This window comes from Oncorhynchus mykiss, chromosome 25, assembly GCF_013265735.2.
Source record: "Oncorhynchus mykiss isolate Arlee chromosome 25, USDA_OmykA_1.1, whole genome shotgun sequence".
NCBI classification, from domain to species: Eukaryota; Metazoa; Chordata; class Actinopteri; order Salmoniformes; family Salmonidae; genus Oncorhynchus; species Oncorhynchus mykiss.
Window position 1 is genome coordinate 2,737,148 of NC_048589.1, and position 19,783 is coordinate 2,756,930.

The following is a 19,783-nucleotide window of genomic DNA, read 5'->3' on the forward strand; positions in this document are numbered from 1 at the left end:
CCAGATCTGCCAGTCGACCAGACTCTTCCAGATCTGCCCGTCGTCCAGACTCTTCCAGATCTGCCAGTCGTCCAGACTCTTCCAGATCTGCCAGTCGTCCAGACTCTTCCAGATCTGCCAGTCGTCCAGACTCTTCCAGATCTGCCAGTCGTCCAGACTCTTCCAGATCTGCCAGTCGACCAGACTCTTCCAGATCTGCCAGTCGACCAGACTCTTCCAGATCCGCCAGTCGACCAGATTCTCCCAGATCCGCCAGTCGACCAGATTCTCCCAGATCCGCCAGTCGACCAGATTCTCCCAGATCCGCCAGTCGACCAGATTCTCCCAGATCCGCCAGTCGACCAGATTCTCCCAGATCCGCCAGTCGACCAGATTCTCCCAGATCCGCCAGTCGACCAGATTCTCCCAGATCCGCCAGTCGACCAGATTCTCCCAGATCCGCCAGTCGACCAGATTCTCCCAGATCCGCCAGTCGACCAGATTCTCCCAGATCCGCCAGTCGACCAGATTCTCCCAGATCCGCCAGTCGACCAGATTCTCCCAGATCCGCCAGTCGACCAGATTCTCCCAGATCCGCCAGTCGACCAGATTCTTCCAGATCTGCTAGTCGACCAGGATCTGCTGAAACCGCCAGCCAGCCAGGTTCTGGTAGTTTCTACTACCTGCCTGGGCTTCTTCTCAGTGCTGGGCTTCTTCTCAGTGCTGAGCTACCCATCTGTCCCGAGTTACCTCTGTCCCGAGCTGTCCCTCTGTCCCATGTTATCATTGTGGTGGGTAACCTATTTAGGGACGTTTAGGAGGGGGATTAAAACTGTCATGGAGTGTGGTCCACGTCCAGTGCCAGAGCCGCCACCGCGGACAGATGCCCACCCAGACCCTCCCCTATAGGTTCAGGTTTTGCGGCCGGAGTCCGCACCTTGGGGGGGGGGTACTGTCACGCCCTGACCATAGTTTACTTTGTATTTTCTATGTTTTGATTGGTCAGGGTGTGATCTGAGTGGGTATTCTATGTTTCATGTCTTGTTTGTCTATTTCTATGTTCAGCCTGATATGGTTCTCAGTCAGAGGCAGGTGTTCGTCATTGTCTCTGATTGGGAACCATATTTAGGTAGCCTGGGTTTCACTGTGTGTTTGTGGGTGATTGTTCCTGTCCTTAGTGTTAGTTTGCACCAGTGTAGGCTGTTTCGGTTTTCATTACGTTTATTATTTTGCACTGTTTGTATTTAGATTCATGTTGCTATAGTCAATAAACATGGATCGTAATCTACACGCCGCATTTTGGTCCGACTCTCCTTCACATACAGAAAACCGTGACAGGAAGAAACCCCAATTAATCTCCATTATTCATTGAAGTTAATGGGTCATTTATAACAAAACCTTTCTTATAGCCAATTATTTAAATGACTATTTCACTAGTAAAGTGGACAAACTAAGAAGTGAAATGACAACATTGAACAGTGAACCATCATAGTTGTGTATTGAAGATCTATGAAAGAGAAGGACTGCTGTTTTCAATTTGGTCAAGTTAGTGTGGGATTGGTGGAACAACTATTGTTATCCATCATTATACAACGAGTGGGTCTAATCCTGAATGCTGGTTAAATCTGCATTCCAGACGGTGTCTATTCCACATGTTATCACATACGAAATCTATGACATTAAAATGCCTATTTACTCTGTTCCATCTGACTGTGCAATCCATTGTCTCATCAGCCCAGCAAGGGAATTTATAAACTTGATCTCCACTATAAAAAGCATCGAGACATTATCTAATTTCTTTTAGACTAACATTTAGTTTTCAACAGCAGAGATTTGTATAAACCTTGCTGTCTGTCCCACTGACATTTGCAACATTGTTTCAATATTCAAATTCGATCTCCAGCTGTCCCATAGTAATGAGCGTTTCTCAGCCGGTCGAAATCATGAAACATTTTCATGCAGCTAGTTTGCAGTCTTTCCAGCTTCAGTTTGAAGTGATTGTGTTAGCTGTGTAGTTGGCTAGCTCCTCTGAACAACAGTGTCCTGACGAGAGCACATTTTCTATGCCAGGCGAAATCGCCCCTCATTAGGTCATTGTTATGTATCCAAATAAATGTCACTAGAAAACAGCAAATGCAGCTATTGTTGTTATTCTGGCTGCACTGTTTGATGGGACTGTAGGTTAGCCATAGTTGGCTAGCTAGCAAGCGAGGGACAAGAACATTGCCAGCCAGTATGGCTATGGTCGGGTTTATACAGAACAAAAAGAATGAACAACTGGGTCGCGTTTCTAGCAACTGACCCGATAGAACAAACAACCAGCCGGCTTGGATAGCAACCCTAGATGTGTAGGGACTAAATATTGTGGAAGGATGAAATAGTATGAATAAATTCATCAAAATAAAGTTTTTAATGAAAATATGTCAATCATTATTTGAATATGTTGGTAACCCGTTGTATAAAAGTGATAATGCCCTCAAAGCCAGTGTTTGAAGGATATATTGGCACGGTTTGCCGGTTCTCGACTTCGTCTCCGGCCTAACAACACCCTTGCCAATATATCCTTCAAACACCAGCTTCTCGGGCATTATCACTTAAATAATGATAAGCCACCAGGTATAGACAACCTTGATGGGAAACTATTGAGAATATTAGCAGACTGTATTGCCACCCCTATTTGCCATCTTTAACCAAAGCCTAAAGGAGTGTGTGTGTGTCCACAGACGTGGAAGGAAGCTTAAGTAATTCCACAACCTACAAATAGTAAAAATCCCTTTGCTGGCTCTATCAGCTGCCCAATCAGTTTGCTGCCTGTTCTTAGTAAACTTAGTAAATCACCACCCTGGATGGTTCCGACCTTGAATATGTGGACATCTATAAGTACCTAGGTGTCTGGCTAGACTCTAAACTCTCCTTCCAGACCCATATCAAACATCTCCAATCGAAAATCAAATCAAGAGTCGGCTTTCTATTCCGCAACAAAGCCTCCTTCACTCACGCCGCCAAACTTACCCTAGTAAAACTGACTATCCTACCGATCCTCGACTTCGGCGATGTCATCTACAAAATTGCTTCCAACACTCTACTCAGCAAACTGGATGCAGTTTATCACAGTGCCATCCGTTTTGTCACTAAAGCACCTTAACCCACCCACCACTGCGACTTGTATGCTCTAGTCGGCTGGCCCTCGCTACATATTCGTCGCCAGACTCACTGGCTCCAGGTCATCTACAAGTCCATGCTAGGTAAAGCTCCGCCTTATCTCAGTTCACTGGTTACGATGGCAACACCCATCCGTAGAACGCGCTCCAGCAGGTGTATCTCACTGATCATCCCTAAAGCCAACACCTCATTTGGCCGCCTTTCGTTCCAGTTCTCTGCTGCCTGTGACTGGAACGAATTGCAAAAATCGCTGAAGTTGGAGACTTTTATCTCCCTCACCAACTTTAAACATCTGCTATCTGAGCAGCTAACCGATCGCTGCAGCTGTACATAGTCTATTGGTAAATAGCCCACCCATTTTCACCTACCTCATCCCCATACTGTTTTTATTTATTTATTTTTCTGCTCTTTTGCACACCAATATCTCTACCTGTACATAACCATCTGATCTTTTATCACTCCAGTGTTAATCTGCATAATTGTAATTATTTGCCTACCTTCTCATGCCTTTTGCACACAATGTATATATAGACTCCCCTTTTTTCTACTGTGTTATTGACTTGTTAATTGTTTACTCCATGTGTAACTCTGTGTTGTCTGTTCACACTGCTATGCCTTATCTTGGCCAGGTCGCAGTTGCAAATGAGAACTTGTTCTCAACTAGCCTACCTGGTTAAATAAAGGTGAAATAAAAAATAAATAAAAAAATAAAAAAATAAATAAAAAAATAAAAAAACTGATGGAGAGAATTGTGTTTGCACAAGTTAACTACTGACGTTCAGCATGCATATAAGGCAGGGCACTCAACTTGTACTGCACAGACTCAGATGACTGATGATTGGCTAAAAGATACGGATAATAAGATTATAGTTGAAGCTGTATTGTTAGATTTCAGTGCAGAATTAGATGTTATTGATCATGATGTTATTGAAAAAAACTCACTTGTTATGGCTTTAAATCACCTGCCATCACATGGTTGGAGAGTTATTTATCCAATAGAACTCTGAGATTATTCTTCAATGGAAGCTTCTCTAACATCAGATATGTATAGTATGGAATCCCTCAGGGCAGTTGCATTTTCATAAATAATTTGTCACTTGTTTTACAAGAAGCTAAAATGACTATGTACGCTGATGATTGGACACTCGACACATCAGCAACTACAGCCAGTGAGCTCACTGAGACTCTTAGCAAGGAGTTACAGTCACTGTCAGAATGGGGAATTAACTATAAACCAGTCATTTAAAAAAAAAACACTGGATTGCACCAACATGGTGTAAATTCATCTAGGATTAGAGCTAATCTAGGTTTTGTAAATCTAGGTTTATAATTCATCAGAGATGTGTTGCACCACTTCATTTTAAATCTAGATCAGTAAATCTATGATTAACGGTTTTAAACTATGATTGGTGTGTAAATAGTTTTTTTGTTGTCTCTTGGTGTCTTTCCTATATATAACTTTATTTATTTTTTCATTTTAATATAATATCTTATGTTGTTCTTGTATATTACTGTTCTGTACTTCGTCATGCATTTGTACATTTTATGTGGACCCTAGGAAGAGTAGCTGCTGCATGTGCAGTAGCTAATGAGGATGCTAATAAACTAACTTAAATTATTGCTCAGCAGAGAGAGAGAATGTCAGAGATGGAATGTTGATCGCATGTTGTGCTTGTCCGCTAGCCCAGTGCTTTGCAATACAATTGTGAATCCTTAGCCCAGGGCTAAAGCTTAGCCCAGTGTTAACAAATGCTTTTGTGAACAAAGGGCTAAGTTAACCTAGGGCCAGTCTAGCCTGGGGCTAAGAACAATGCAGGGGAACAGGATTCAAGTTTAAACTTTTGATTGTCACATGCACAAGTACAGTGAAATACTTAACTTGCAAGCCCTTCCGAACAGTGCAGTAATCAATATCAAAATAGTTTACCTAAAAAAAAACACAAGACATAAGAGGGGAAGAAAACAGGACAATGTAAGCTATATACAGGTTCAGTACCAAATGTACATTGTGCATGGATACTGGAGTAGTTTAGGTAGATACAGTGCATTCTGAAAGTATTCAGATCTTTTTCCACGTTTTGTTACATTACAGCCTTATTAAAATAAATATTTACTTTGCTCCGTTCATTTTTTCCTCGATCCTGACTAGTCTCCCAGATGATCCATTTTTGAAAATACATTTTAGAATAAGGACGTAAAGTAACAAAATGTGTAAACAGTTAAGGGAATGCACTGTATGTGCGTGTGGAAAAGTGACTGGTAGCAGAATAAATAATAATAATAATAAGCAGCATTATAAGGTGTGTGTGTGTGTGTGTGTGTGTGTGTGTGTGTGTGTGTGTGTGTGTGTGTGTGTCTGCGCGCGCGCGCACAAGAGTGTCAGTGTAGACGTGATAGGCGGATATACATGATAAATGGATAGGTACTAATGTTAATGGCCATCAATAATCAATGAACACTGCTTAATTGTAGTAATACATCTAATCAATAATCATTTTAGCAGCAGCATAGGTGTGAGGGGGGTGTGTCTGCGTGTGGGTGTAAATGTGTGGCGTCAGTAATGAGGGTGAGTGTGAGTAAGCGATTCCTCGATGTTGCAATCCCCATAGTCTGTTATTAGCAGAGATCATATCACCAGAGTACAATTGTTGCTGTCTGAAAAATGGACATATCATTGCACCTTTGTCATAGTTGTAAGTGACTTTAGAGTTTTACTACAGGGTTTTATGAGTCTGTGAGGGATATTTTACCTGTGCAATTTCTCCCTCAGCCAGGCACCAAGGCTACCCAAGGCGGGAGAGACCATCCACGGTCACAAGTTCTTCATTGGTTTCGGAGGCAAAGGGGCAAACCAATGTATTCAGGCTGCTAGAATGGGAGCCAAGACTGCCATGGTCTGCAAGGTATGACACTGTGGCAGTAAATGGCAAGCAAGCCCTCTCTCTCTCTCACTGTCCCTCTGCTGTACTCTACTATTTTTTTCCAGAACGCACTCTTTCAAACTGAACTCCTCTAACCACCCCTGTCAACGCTCCGGCCCTCATTCTTCCTTGATCCGTACCATTACTCATGCATAACACCACCCACATACGCCAAGTATTCCCATACATCCAACCCCAGGTCTCCAATCAGCTAGGCACAGCATAAAAAAGGGTCAGCAAAGTAGCTGAAGCCCCACCTGTCAAGAACAAAGGGTCCAGTCGATAAGCTGTACAATGCAGGAGCGGCTCTCCAGGCATGGGCAGAGCCCAAAAATAGATGCCCAGGCTTTTGAGAAACATCCAAGGAGGAAGGCCGCACTTCAAAGACAAAGGGGGCCTAGGCTCCCACTATAGTGCTACTACCACTGCATACTACACTTTATAGGCAGTTAGGGCACAGATGCCTCTTTGACTTCTTCCTTGAAAGCGTGGGATAAAAGTGGGGAGCCTGAGGGCGAGGTGGGGACCCCTTCAACGCCCCCCCAAACGATTTTACGATGTGGACATCCCAGAGCAGATTGAGGGATCGAGGGAAGGAGGGGAGGATGAGGGAGGAGAGGTGGACATGAGGAGGCGTCGGACGGGTGGGGTCGTCGTATCTTGAAGGCTTGGCGCGATGGCCTTGTGTGTGTTCGCACGTGTGTCTATGTGTGTGCATATGTGTGTGTGCATGTGTTTGTGTGATGTGACGGCACTTTGCCAGTATGCCAGCGGGGTACGAGAAAATACAACCCGATTCTGGTTGGAGTTCACTGATCTTAAAAAAGTGTCTATCTCATGTATTGCTTAGATCCGTGTATTCGAAGTTTCATCATAGCATTTTGATTTCAGGTTGGCAAAGACTTCTTTGGAGAAAACTACATCCAGAATTTCAAGGACAATGGTGTATCCACAGGTAAGAATACCAAAAATTACAACTTTCAAAACAACAGGCCATTCTTAAAATACAAAAAAGTTGCTGTGCTTATTTCAAAACTAGCTTGAAATGCAACAGATATGCTATTTCATGGCATGCATCATCACAGACCTTGATCGAAATAATATTTGTTTTTCTTTTAGATGTGCTTCGTTTAAGATTGAGTTTGCACAGTGTAATTGAACCAATGGAATAGTCCCAAAAGAGCCAAACTATTAGAAATGAAGGAATACATCGTATGTGTTGAAATGCTTCCTCTTTATTCCTCTTTTTCTCCCTCTGTAGAGTTTGTGGGGCAGACGGTTGACTCGGCCACTGGTGCTGCCTCCATCATTGTCAACGATGCAGGTAAACGAGGGCCGTAGACTGCCCTGTGAAAATTTAAAAATCCCCCCAACAAATAACCAACACATACAATCACTCACTTGCTCAATGTGCACTTACTTGGTTACTCACTCACACACACACACACACACATACATGTGCTTTACTGAGGAGAAGGATTCACCAGATGTGCACCTACACACTAAGTGCATCTGAATGGGATGAGGATCAGTACACACCACTCTACTACTTCCCTCTAAACCCTCCTCTGCACAGAGTGTAAAATTAGCCTGGGCTTTATCTGCATCTGTGTCTGCAAATAGAATCAGGTGATATAATGCATCGCTGATATGTGGGTGGGCGAAGCGCTTGAGTGTGAGTGTGTGTTCATGCATGCGGGTGTGTGTGAATAGTACAAATCTTGCGAATCCTGCGGAGGTACACAGGAAGTTAGTGTTTTCGGAAGAAGGGTTTGTGTTAGGGATGACTATTACCGTATAACCGACGGTAATGGATGAAGACCGTCATGAAAATAAAGTAACCGTCATAATTGTAAAAAATAATTTACAGCTGACTGAAGACGGGGCGGCTGGGCATTCGTGCAGAGTCAATTTCTGCCATAACATGGGCTCTTATAGTGTAGTCATGATACCAGCATTTATACTTCGATAGCGACAGTTGATGAGCATTTGAACATTATGTTAGAATAATGAAAAAACTAGTACAACAACTACAATAACAAATATAATATATTCTCTCATCAATTTGTTGAACAAAATAAAACACCATATTAAATAACAGAAGAATATCTTCAATATTCCAGATGCAAAACCCATGTCTGAGACTCAGAGCACACAAAATAATTTGACAATTACATCTAAACTGTTTTCAAATGTTATTTGATACATATCAGGGTTAATTTGCCCATTTATAGTCATAGATGCCTATGATGAACCTATGATTCATTATAGCTAAATCATTTAATGTATTAAAATCGTAGTTTAGTTCCAAAACGGAACTAAATTCTCAGAGTGCATTTCAACTCCCAGGGTGCAATGCTCTATCCAGGGCTGCTGGCTAACTACTGCCAGCAAGCCTAGACAAACGCGGAGCAGTCTAAATATATTGCTGGCATAACTACGTTATTTCACATTACTTTACTTTTGGGTTGTAGTCATATTATAATGCTCACATGAATGTCATGCTAAATATATGTTAATGTCATTCAAAAATAATTGGAATTGAGTTGCTAGTAATCTCTCGTGGACAGATGAAACGGTGAGAATCTGTCAAGGCTCACGTAGGATTATGTGATTACGAGTAGCAGTAGTTCCTGGTTTGGGGTTTTCGTCATTGATTATTTGGACGAATCAGGATTGGGCGAAGGTAGTGCTTAAATTGGTGGGCCTGGGTGCGGATGATAAACGGTTTCCACTACATTCCACAAACTCAAAATTGGCTATATCGTAAAAATGTATCAAATCAAAAATGACATTTTTACATTACATAAACATGTGTGAAATTACGGAAGAGAGGGGTATGGCTTAGAGTTTCCTTTTGCAAAGGAGGAAACTTCACTTCCTTTGAGCAAAGGTAATCACAATCGTTAACAACACCCCCCTCCCCAGAAGTAAAACAGGAAATTACAAATTCACGCAACATAATTTTACTACCGGGTAACCAAGATTAAGCTGCTAGAAGAATGTTACAATGCAAATGTCATGTGTAAAATTGTTTGTAGTTTTGGAGCTAAACCTCCCTTGCACTGCTTTATAAAACCTTTTGCTTAGTTGTTTCTGTTGACTGGCCCTCGTCATCTGCTTTGTAATCAAAGTATTACCAATGTTTGCTTCTGGAGACAGTTTTGTCAACAAGTTGCTGGCATGGAGGTATTATATTTTTGTTTGAAGAAGTCAAATGTCATAATTTTCTCATCGCTTGCTTCTCAAAAGTGGCTCGCCCTATGTCAGCTGTAAGCGCATGTAGCCTGGCTAGCTTACTATTGCCTCCTTGAAAAGATTCAGACAAATTACGATACAGACGAGATCCTCTCAATCGGTATAAGACGTGAGACATATTTCACAGAAGTACCGAAAGTAACACAAATTCCAGTACTGAACTGTTTTTCATCTTCTAAACTCAGCAAAAAAAAGGCGTCCCTTTTTCAGGACCCTGTCTTTCAAAGATAATTCCGTAAAAATCCAAATAACTTCACAGATCTTCATTGTAAAGGGTTTAAACACTGTTTCCCATGCTTATTTAATGAACCATAAACAATTAATGAACATGCACCTGTGGAACGGTTGTTAAGACACTAACAGCTTACAGACGGTAGGCAATTAAGGTCACAGTTATGAAAACGTAGGACACTAAAGGGGCCTTTCTACTGACTCTGGAAAAACACCAAAAGAAAGATACCCAGGGTCCCTGCTCATCTGTATGAATGTGCCTTAGGCATGCTGCAAGGAGGCATGAGGACTGCAGATGTGGCCAGGGCAATAAATTGCAGTGTCCTTACTGTGAAATGCCTAAGACAGCACTAAATCAACAACTGCCCGAGTTACACCAGGAATGCACAATCCCTCCATCAGTGCTCAGACTGTCCGCAATAGGCTGAGAGAGGCTGGACTGAGGGCTTATAGGCCTGTTGTAACGCAGGTCCTCACCAGACAGTGATGGTCGGTTTTACGTTTATCATCAAAGGAATGAGCGTTACACCGAGGCCTGTACTCTGGAGGGGGATCGATTTGGAGGTGGAGGGTCCGTCATGGTCTGGGGCGGTGTGTCACAGCATCATCGGATTGAGCTTGTTGTCATTGCAGGCAATCTCAACGTTGTGCGTTACAGGAAGACATCCTCCTCCCTCATGTGGTACCCTTCCTGCAGACTCATCCTGACATGACCCTCCAACATGACAATGCCACCAGCCAAACTGCTCGTTCTGTGCGGGATTTCCTGCAAGACAGGAATATCAGTGTTCTGCCATGGCCAGCAAAGAGCCCGGATCTCTATCCCATTGCGCACGTCTGAGACCTGTTGGATCGGAGGGTGAGGGCTAGGGCCATTCCCCCGAGAAATGTCCGGGAACTTGCAGGTGCCTTGGTGGAAGAGTGGGGTAACATCTCAAAGCAAGAACTGGCAAATCTGGTGCAGTCCATGAGGAGGAGTACTGCAGTACTTAATGCAGCAGGGACACATTATTCAATTTCTGTTAGTCACATGTCTGTGGAACTTGTTCAGTTTATGTCTCAGTTGTTGAAACTTGTTATTTTCATACAAATATTTATGCCTCCCTGATGCAGTGAAAAAGAAAAATTAAGTAGGCTTTATACGACATTAGTGCAGACCCATCACATTTGTTGCTTATCTGGATTCACTGGTTATACGTACCAACCAAACTTGGGAGGGCACGATGGTCCTCTTTTGATTAGTCACTGCTTCCAGGCCTGCTATGATGTTCAGCTAGAAATGTTTAGTATGCTTAGAACCGGGGATGGGCTAGCTAATCCAGAATCACAAGGGTTTAGCCTATTTGAACTTGACTGGCACCCCGTAGTAAAGATCGGAGTCTTGCAGTGCACATTTGCCTGTTCCTATTTACGATAACCTATTTCAATAAATATGTGATACAGAACGCAAAAGAGGAATGTAGGCCACACAATGCAGAGAATTCCACCAAAGCAGCGCAAAATGTCCAGTCAGAAAGTATTGTTTCTTGCTGACTCTCTCTGTCAGATGCATTAGGCTATAGCCTAAACATATTCATGATTTTTTTTATATATATAATGGACACTCCTAATGGACACCTACCTATCTTATGTTTAGCTGTTTTAAAAAAAAACTGTCTATATTCCCTTCTCTCTGCATTCTATATGGTTTATGTATATGGCTGAAGGCTACGCTTCATTGTTGTATGCATGGCTTTCTCCCGATTTAAACGATGAATGTAACGGAGTTCCATCTCAAAACGTTATTTGAATAGCCTGAAATGTAAGTTAGCCAGGGGACTGATAATGAGAGAGAACAACCAATAACAATAGCCTTTAGAAAAGTCGAATTACAAGTTTATTTAAGTTTAAGCTTATTAAGAAAGAAAAATATCCATGCTGGCCTGGGAAAATCCCTCCAAGCGAGGTTGAAAACCAAATGGCCAATAACCTATCCTCATTCCTCCTACTGGCCTATCATAAAAGCTTTAAGACAAGTTAAAATGATGAACAGTAGCTTATATCCCAAATATTCTAGCCTACCCAAGGTGTTGTCCTAAAGTTGTGGCTTTTTAAAATAAGAGTGAAAGTCTATAGACTAAGCAAGTGGTCACCAACCGGTCAATCGCCAAGGCATTCCTAGTCCATTGTCTTTTGTTTGGAGCACTACTGTCAATGTTGAGTAAGGACATGCACCCGATTCTGCATAAAAGTAGGCCTGTATGCTACCTGGCCTGTGCGCAAATGTAGGTATATACTGAAAATGTGCCCATTTGGGGATCTGATAGTATTTCTGATTGGCTTAACTGCGTCTTCACTAATGAGCTGTGGAGCTTCTCAAAGTAAAAAAACAAACAAAGTCTGTTTTTCCATCCATTGAGAATGACAATAGTTCCTCAATGTTTTTGAAAAATCTTTCCAGCTTTCCCTTTCGATAACCATGGTGTGAAAGGGAAAAATGTCATGCTCTGATCTAGTGGAAATGTCATAAAATTGGTCTACCCGATGAGCGCTTATCCCTTGTGCAAAATAGCATACAGCTGTGTCTGACCGAGCCCAGAATATTTTATACATTGTTGCAAGTTTGTTAGTGCAAGCTTCTTTCAAGTTCGTGGCAGACAGGCCATGCGTAGACAATGTGATTTTTTTATCAGGATAGTTTCTATGTGATTTTTTTATCAGGATAGTTTCTACCTGCAGGCTGCAATGTTTTTATTTGTTGGCTTTATTTCGGCTATTTTTACATAGTTGTCAATGGCAATAGAAGTTACTTTTTAGGTTTGTATAATTTTTATTTAGAACTTTAACTTTAACTCAGTAAAATATTTGAAATTGTTGCATATTGCGTTTATATTTTTGTTTAGTATAGTTGATTGTATTAAGACACATAGGGTGTGTATATACAGTGTCTTCAGAAAGTATTGAGACCCCTTGACATTTTCCACATTTTGTTACGTTACAGCCTTATTCGAAAATGGATTCTAAAATGTTGCAGCCTTATTTTTAATGACGAAGCGAAAACTGTTTTTTATAATTTTTTGCATATGTATAAAAATCACATTACATAAGGATTCAGATCCTTTACTCAGTACTTTGTTGAAGCACCTTTGGCAGCGATTACAGCCTCAAGTCTTCTTGTGTATGACGCTACAAGCCTGGCACACCTGTACTCGTCGAGTTTGTCCGATTCTTCTCTGCTGATCATTTCGACCTTTGTCATGTTGGATGAGGAGCATCAATGCACAGCTATCTTCAGATCTCTCCATCGATCAGGTTCAATTCCGGGCTCTGGCTGGGCCACTCAAGGACATTCAGAGACTTGTCCTGATGCCACTCCTGCGTTGTCTTGGCTGTGTGCTAAGGGTCATTATCCTGTTGGAAGGTGAACCTTCGCCCCAGTCCTGAGCGTCCGGAGCAGGTTTTCATCAAGGATCTCTCTACTTTGCTCCATTCATCTTTCCCTTTATCCTGACTAGTCTCCCAGGCCCTGCCGCTGAAAAACATCCCCACAGCACGATGCTGCCACCAACATGCTTCTCTGTAGGGATGGTTCCAGGTTTCCTCCAGAAGTGACGCTTTGCATTCAGGCCAAAGAGTTCAATCTTGGATCCGTCAGACCAGAGAATCTTGTTTCTCATGGTCTGGGAGTCTTTAGGTGCCTTTTGGCAAACTCCAAATAGAGTGTCATGTGCCTTTTACTGAGGAGTGGCTTCCGTCTGTGTCACGTCCTGACCTTAGTTCCTTTTTTATGTCTCTGTTTTAGTTTGGTCAGGGCGTGAGTTGGGGTGGGCATTCTATGTTTTGTGTTTTATGTTTTCCATTTCTATGTGTTTGGCCTGGTATGGTTCCCAATCAGAGGCAGCTGGCAATCATTGTCTCTGATTGAGAACCATACTTAGGCAGCCTGTTTTTCCCACTTGAGTTGTGGGTAGTTGTTTCTGTGTCTCTACCAGACAGGACTGTTTCGGTTGTTGTTTTGTTTACTTTGTGTTTCAGTGTTCAGCTTATCGAATAAATTTAACATGGACACTTACCACGCTGCATCTTAGTCCTCTCCTTCCAACAGCCGTTACAGTCTGGCCACTCTACCATAAAGGCCTGATTGGTGGAGTGCTGCAGAGATGGTTGTCTTTCTGGAAGTTTCTCCCATCTCCACAGAGGAACTCTGGAGCTCTGTCAAAGTGACCATCGGGTTCTTGTTCACCTCCCTGACCAAGGCCATTCTCAGTTTGGCCAGGCTGCCAGTTCTAGGAAGAGTCTTGGTGGTTCCAAACTTCTTTAATTTAAGAAGGATGGAGGGAGGCCACTGTGTTCTTGGGGACCTTCAATGCTGCAGACATTTTTTGGTACCCTTCCCCAGATCTGTGCTTCGACACAATCCTGTCTCGGAGCTCTACGGACAATTCCTCCGACCTCATGGCTTGGTTTTTGCTCTAACATGCACTGTCATCTGCGGGACCTTAAATTGACAGGTGTGTGCCTTTCATGTCCAATCAATTGAATTTACCAAAGGTGGACTCCAATCAAGTTGTCGTGCCACGTATACTCCCTCTCTGGCCTCTATGTCATCAGGCTGCTGATTTATCCCGCACGCCTGTCACCTGTCACCTGGACTCTATCACCTCCTTGATTATCTTCCCTTTATCTGTCACTCCCCTTGGTTCTTTCCTCAGGTGTTTTTGACTCTGTTTCATGTTGGTGTGTTGTTTGTGTTTCATGTTTATTGTTTTGTTTATTTATTAAAACTCTCTGTACTTGCTTCCCGACTCTCAGTGCACTCGTTACATGTCGAAACATCTCAAGGTTGATCAATGGAAACAGGATGCACCTGAGCTCAATTTCGAGTCTCATAGCAAAGGGTCTGAATAAATTTGCAAACATTTCTAAAAACCTGTTTTCACTTTGTCATTATGGGGTATTGTGTGTATATTGATGAGGAAATATTTTTAGTTAATCAATTTTAGAATAAGGCTGTAACGTAACAAAATGTGGAAAAAGCCAAGGGGTCTGAATACTTTTGTAATGCACTGTATATGGAAAAAATACACCAATCGATTGGTCGAAAGAACAGACGACTTTTGGTCAACCAAGATGTTTTTTGTCGGGGACAGCCCCAATGCTCACTCAGCTGTGCCTCACCTGTAATACTAAAATTATCTATTACCAGTGTGATCAAATACCACATTTATATATATAATTTCAAAATGGTCTGAGAAGAACAACATTGGCAGGGCAACTCAAGGATAGCCAGAATGCAGTGATGATATATTGGGCCTATAGCCTACTGCATAAACCTCATTGCTACAGAACTGTTTTTATTTGGTTAATGTTGCATAGGCTTAAGTTTGTTTTAAGCAACTCTGAGCGTGAGATCTCGGCTTGCATTTTGACACACAGAGGGATCTCTGCATAAGCATAAGCTTTTTTTCAATCACAGCTTTATGAGAGTTAGAACAAACAATATTATTTATTTTTCTATTATTTTGTTAGGCAAATAAAGCAATTATTATCCAGTCCTAAACGCAGTAGACTGCTTCTATCCAGCCCATGTCACTCTGGTAAGACAAAAAAAGAATGTGTATATCACGATAGGACAAAGCCCAACCCTACTAACCAGTGTGATATAAACGGGTACAATTGATTTGAGATTCTCGTTGAAAACAACATTCTATGGTCATTTTGGTCATTGTAACTCAATCCAGGAAATTCATTTATATTTTGGATTCACTTTCTAAAGATGATTTGACAGGACGTACAATTGTTGAATGACAGTTCATTTCCTGAATCCACTGAGCAAAAGTGGTTCAAGGATCTCAGACCCCTGTTAGCCTTGGACTGGCCCTTCGACATGCTCCAATCTCCTCTGACTGTGTTTTAGTACTCCAACACTATGTACCTGGAATGACTAGCTGTGTTATTTTTATGGGTATTTTGTGTGTGTGTGTGTGTGTGTGTGTGTGTGTGTGTGTGTGTGTGTGTGTGTGTGTGTGTGTGTGTGTGTGTGTGTGTGTGTGTGTGTGACACACACAAAAACACAGTACGTACCTATGCTGTCGTAAGCGAGGGCCAGTGACCCTCATGCCCCGTCATCATCTTTCCATTTGGTCACTTCCGTTGTGTCACGTCCGCAGGGGAGAATGCCATTGTGATCGTGGCTGGTGCCAACCTGCTACTGGGTGGCGAGGATCTGCGGCGGGCACTGCCAGCCTTAAGCCATGCCAAGGTAATGGTGTGCCAGCTGGAGATCAGCCCGGACACCTCCCTGCAGGCCCTGCGCCTGTCCCATGAGAACAACGGTAAGTCTGGACGTCTATCTATGTACTGTCTTCGTACTGTCTACCTCTGTCTACATCTTTCTGTCTGTTGGCCTGTCCCATGAGAACAACGGTACGTCTGGGCGTCTGTCTGCTTTGTCTGTCTGTCTGTCTGTCTGTCTGTCTGTCTGTCTGTCCTGAAGCAACGCTCGACAATCTCTGTTCCAACCTACAGTGAGTCATCAGGGAATTTCTTTTAGATTCTGATTTATCAAGAACTAAGCCCGCTTTACTGGCACAATCCTCTGTTCATTCATACATTATTGAAATTGACACTGAGGCCTCATATCACCATTATCTTATTTTCCCAGATTGTCTTTGTTGTTCAGAATAACATCCCTAGCTATATATTACAATGGGGCCTGAAATGATTGACACCCTTGATAAAAATTAGCAAAAATGACTGTGTAAAATAAAGTCATTATATATATTGTATGCTCAAAGAAATTATGAAATTATATTATTTTATACTAATACAATTGCTCAGAGAAAGAGGTTTTGTAATAAACTTTTTATTTTTTTTACTCAAAAAAGTAGGGCAAAAAATTGACAGCATTTTTCCCCATGCCTTTCAATACCTCCGCTTACGAGGATAATGACACTGAGCCTTTTTCAAAAATATTTTATGAGCTGGAGAACACATTGGGAGGGATCTTAGATCATTCCTCCATACAGAATCCTTCCAGATCCCTTAAATCCTTAGTCTGGGCATTTCCAAAGAGCTCTATTTTTATGTCATCTGACCAAAGTACCGGTTCCAATCCAAGTGCCAATGCCGTTTCAAATCAAATTTGATTTGTCACATGCGCCAAATACAATGGTGGGAAAGGGCAGTGTTTGAATGAGATGGAGATTGCGTCATCAGTGGATCTGTTGGGGTGGAATAGAAATTGGAGTGGGTCTAGGGTTTCTGGCATGATGGTGTTTATGTAAGCCATGACCAACCTTTCAAAGCACTTCATGGCTACCGACGTGAGTGCTACAGGGTGGTAATCATTTAGGCAGGTTACCTTCGCTTTCTTGGCCACATGGAATTTGGTAGTCTGTTTGAAACATGTAGGTATTACAGACTCGGCCAGAGAGAGGTTGAAAATCGTCCGGTACAGCTGGTGCTCTCACGCATGCTTCAGTGTTGCTTGCCTCGAAGCAAGCATAAAATGCATTTAGCTCGTCTGGTAGGCTCACATCACTGAGCAGCTCGCGGCTGGGTTTCCCTTTGTTGTCCATAATAGTTTTCAAGCCCTGCCACATCTGACGAGCGTCAGAGCCGGTGTGGTAGGATTCAATCGTTGCCTGTTTGATGGTTCCACTGAGGGCATAGCGGGATGTTTTATAAGAGATCAGATTTGCCAAATGGAGGGCGAGGGAGATCTTTGTATGCGTCTTTGTGTGTGGATTAAAGGTGGCCTAGAGTTTTTTCCCCCTCTGGTTGCACTTGTGACATGCTGGTAGAAATTAGGTAAAATGTATTTAAGTTTACCTGTATTAAAGTCCCCGGCCACTAGGAGTGCTGTTTCTGGATAAGCATTTTCTTGTTTGCTTATGGCCTTATACATCTCATTGTGTGTGGTCTTAGTGCCAGCATCGGTTTGTGGTGGTAAATAGACGGCTACGAATAATATAGATAAGAACTCTCTTGGTAGATAGTGTGGTCTACAGCTTATCATGAGGTATTCTGCCTCAGGTGAGCAATACCTTGAGACTTCTTTAATATTAGACATCTCGCACCACAGTTATTTACGTAGCTACTCTGTCCTGCACGGAGAAGCCAGCCAGTTCTATATTATTCGTGTTTTTGTTCAGCCAATAATACAGAGGGTAGTAGGGGTTTACCTACTCGTCGTCAAATTCTTACAAGACACCCCGCCCTCCTCGCCTTTTTTCTCCATCTTTTCTTCATGCTGATGACGGGATTTGGACCATGTCTCGACAAAGCAGTTAGTGTCGGACTCAAAATAGCACAGTTGGTTATGAGCCCTTAAAACGGCAGCCCTTTGTTGGTTGACATGTAAATAGAACTCTTTGGTCATGCACACCAGTGGTTGGTTTGGCATCAAAATGAGAATGCATGAGCAGAAAAGAACCCCATACCTACTGTAAAATATGATGGTTGATCTTTGATGTTAAAGTGGCTATTTTGCTTTCACTGGTCCTGGCGTCCTTGTTAAGGTCAACGGCGTCATACACTTTACCCAGTACTAGGATATTTTTTGCCAAAAACCTGTCCACAAATGGATCTTCCAGCAAGATAATAACCCCAAGCCTACATGAAAACACACAAAGAAATGGTTAATTGGCCACAAAATCAACATTTTGCAACGGCCATCTGTCTCCAGAATTGAAACCCATTGAAAACCTGTGGTCCATAAGCACAGATGAAAAATACCAAGGATCTGGAAGGATTCTGTAGATCCTTCCAACTCATAAAACATTTTAGAAAAAGGTTCTGTGCTGTTATCCTCTGAATGTGAGGTATTGAAAACAGGGGTGTCAATAATTTTGACCCCTACCTTTTTTAATTATTTTTTTATTACTTGTTAAACAAAATATTTTTCTCTGAGCAATTGTATTAGTTTGAAATAATATAATTTCCCAAATGCTTTGCGCATACAATATACAGTTGAAGTCGGAAATTTACATACACTTAGGTTGTTAACATTTCTTGTTAACAAACTATAGTTTTGCCAAGTCGGTGTTCATAAACTAAGTGGTGGTCCTCGGTAAATGCAGCTGCCACTGATTTCCCTGCAATATATTATCGCCCTCAAAATGTAAAAGGGGTGCGTTACCTCGCTGAGTCTGTATCAGTCTTTATCTGCAAGTGTGTGTTTCGCAAGCTGGGTGTGTGCATGCATGTGATGTGTGTGTTTGTCAAGGTACAGTATACCACTTCATTAATAAACTTCCCCACCCAAAAGAATGGCAGCTCCAGGTAAATAAAGCACCACACCTCCAATGGGAATAACTAGACCACGGAGCTCTATCATCATTAGCACCCCAGTCTATTATTGGACCGCATCGGTGTCTCACATCTGTGGAGTTGAGACATACGGGGACATCCGGCTCTGGTGTCGGGGCCCTTTTATTAGTTACCACCATCCACTTCCAAAGCATGTCGTAATGGGCTCTCGCCCACCTCATTGCCCACAGATGGGCAATCTGGGCAACCCAGATGGCATTGCGCGCCATCTCTGACGTACCACCTCTGATATCATATACCCTGGCATGGATTATCAACTCCCTCTGCCAAGGCGCTAATAGGCATCACTGCGTGGAGAGATAAGAGACAATTTGATGTGATAGAAGCACAAGCAGATTACGTGAATGTCAGCCTCCGGAAGGGGTGCGGTGTCAATGGTTTGGCCCGGGGGCTAATGACGCGATTGGATCGTCAGGTGACGGAGCTCGCTGCTGCCCGGCCTACGCAAATGACTCCTCGGGAGGTTTTCCTTAAGGATGAAAGAGAAACAGATTCTTAGAAATAACTCTCCAGGGTTGAGGTACTGTACTGTTGCTTTTTCATGCTGTACACTTGATGTTGCGTCACATAGTCACTGAAAGAATGTTTTTTAAGATCTTTGTTATCATATATTAAATGGTAAATATGTATATTTACTGCATATATACTGAACAAAAATATAAACATGCAACAATTTCAACATTAATGCTCAAATAAGGAAATCAGTCAATTGAAATAAATAAATTAGGCCCTAATCTATTGATTTAACATGACTGGGCAGGGGCGCAGCCATGGGTGGGCCTGGGAGGGCATGGTCCCACCCACTAGGGAGGCAGGCCCAGCCAATCAGAATAAGTTTTTCCCCACAAAAGGGCTTTATTACAGACAGAAATGCTCAAACGATCCCGCAGGTGAAGAAGCTGGATGTGGATTATGGTAGA

General features: G+C 42.4%; 1 protein-coding gene across 5 annotated transcripts in view; it reads left to right on the forward strand.

Moving 5' to 3' along the window:
* The window catches only part of rbks (ribokinase), a 76,605-nt gene that overhangs the window by 31,748 nt on the left and 25,074 nt on the right, over positions 1-19,783 (forward strand). For 3 of the 5 annotated variants that reach the window (XM_021584327.2, XM_036962219.1, XM_021584325.2), the window contains 4 exons: positions 5,912-6,044; positions 6,954-7,017; positions 7,324-7,386; positions 15,701-15,865. In XM_021584327.2, the coding sequence (XP_021440002.2) occupies positions 5,912-6,044; positions 6,954-7,017; positions 7,324-7,386; positions 15,701-15,865 (425 nt within the window). The remainder of the gene's footprint in view (positions 1-5,911; positions 6,045-6,953; positions 7,018-7,323; positions 7,387-15,700; positions 15,866-19,783) is intronic. The other 2 variants (XM_021584328.2, XM_021584329.2) reach the window with 1 other exon arrangement.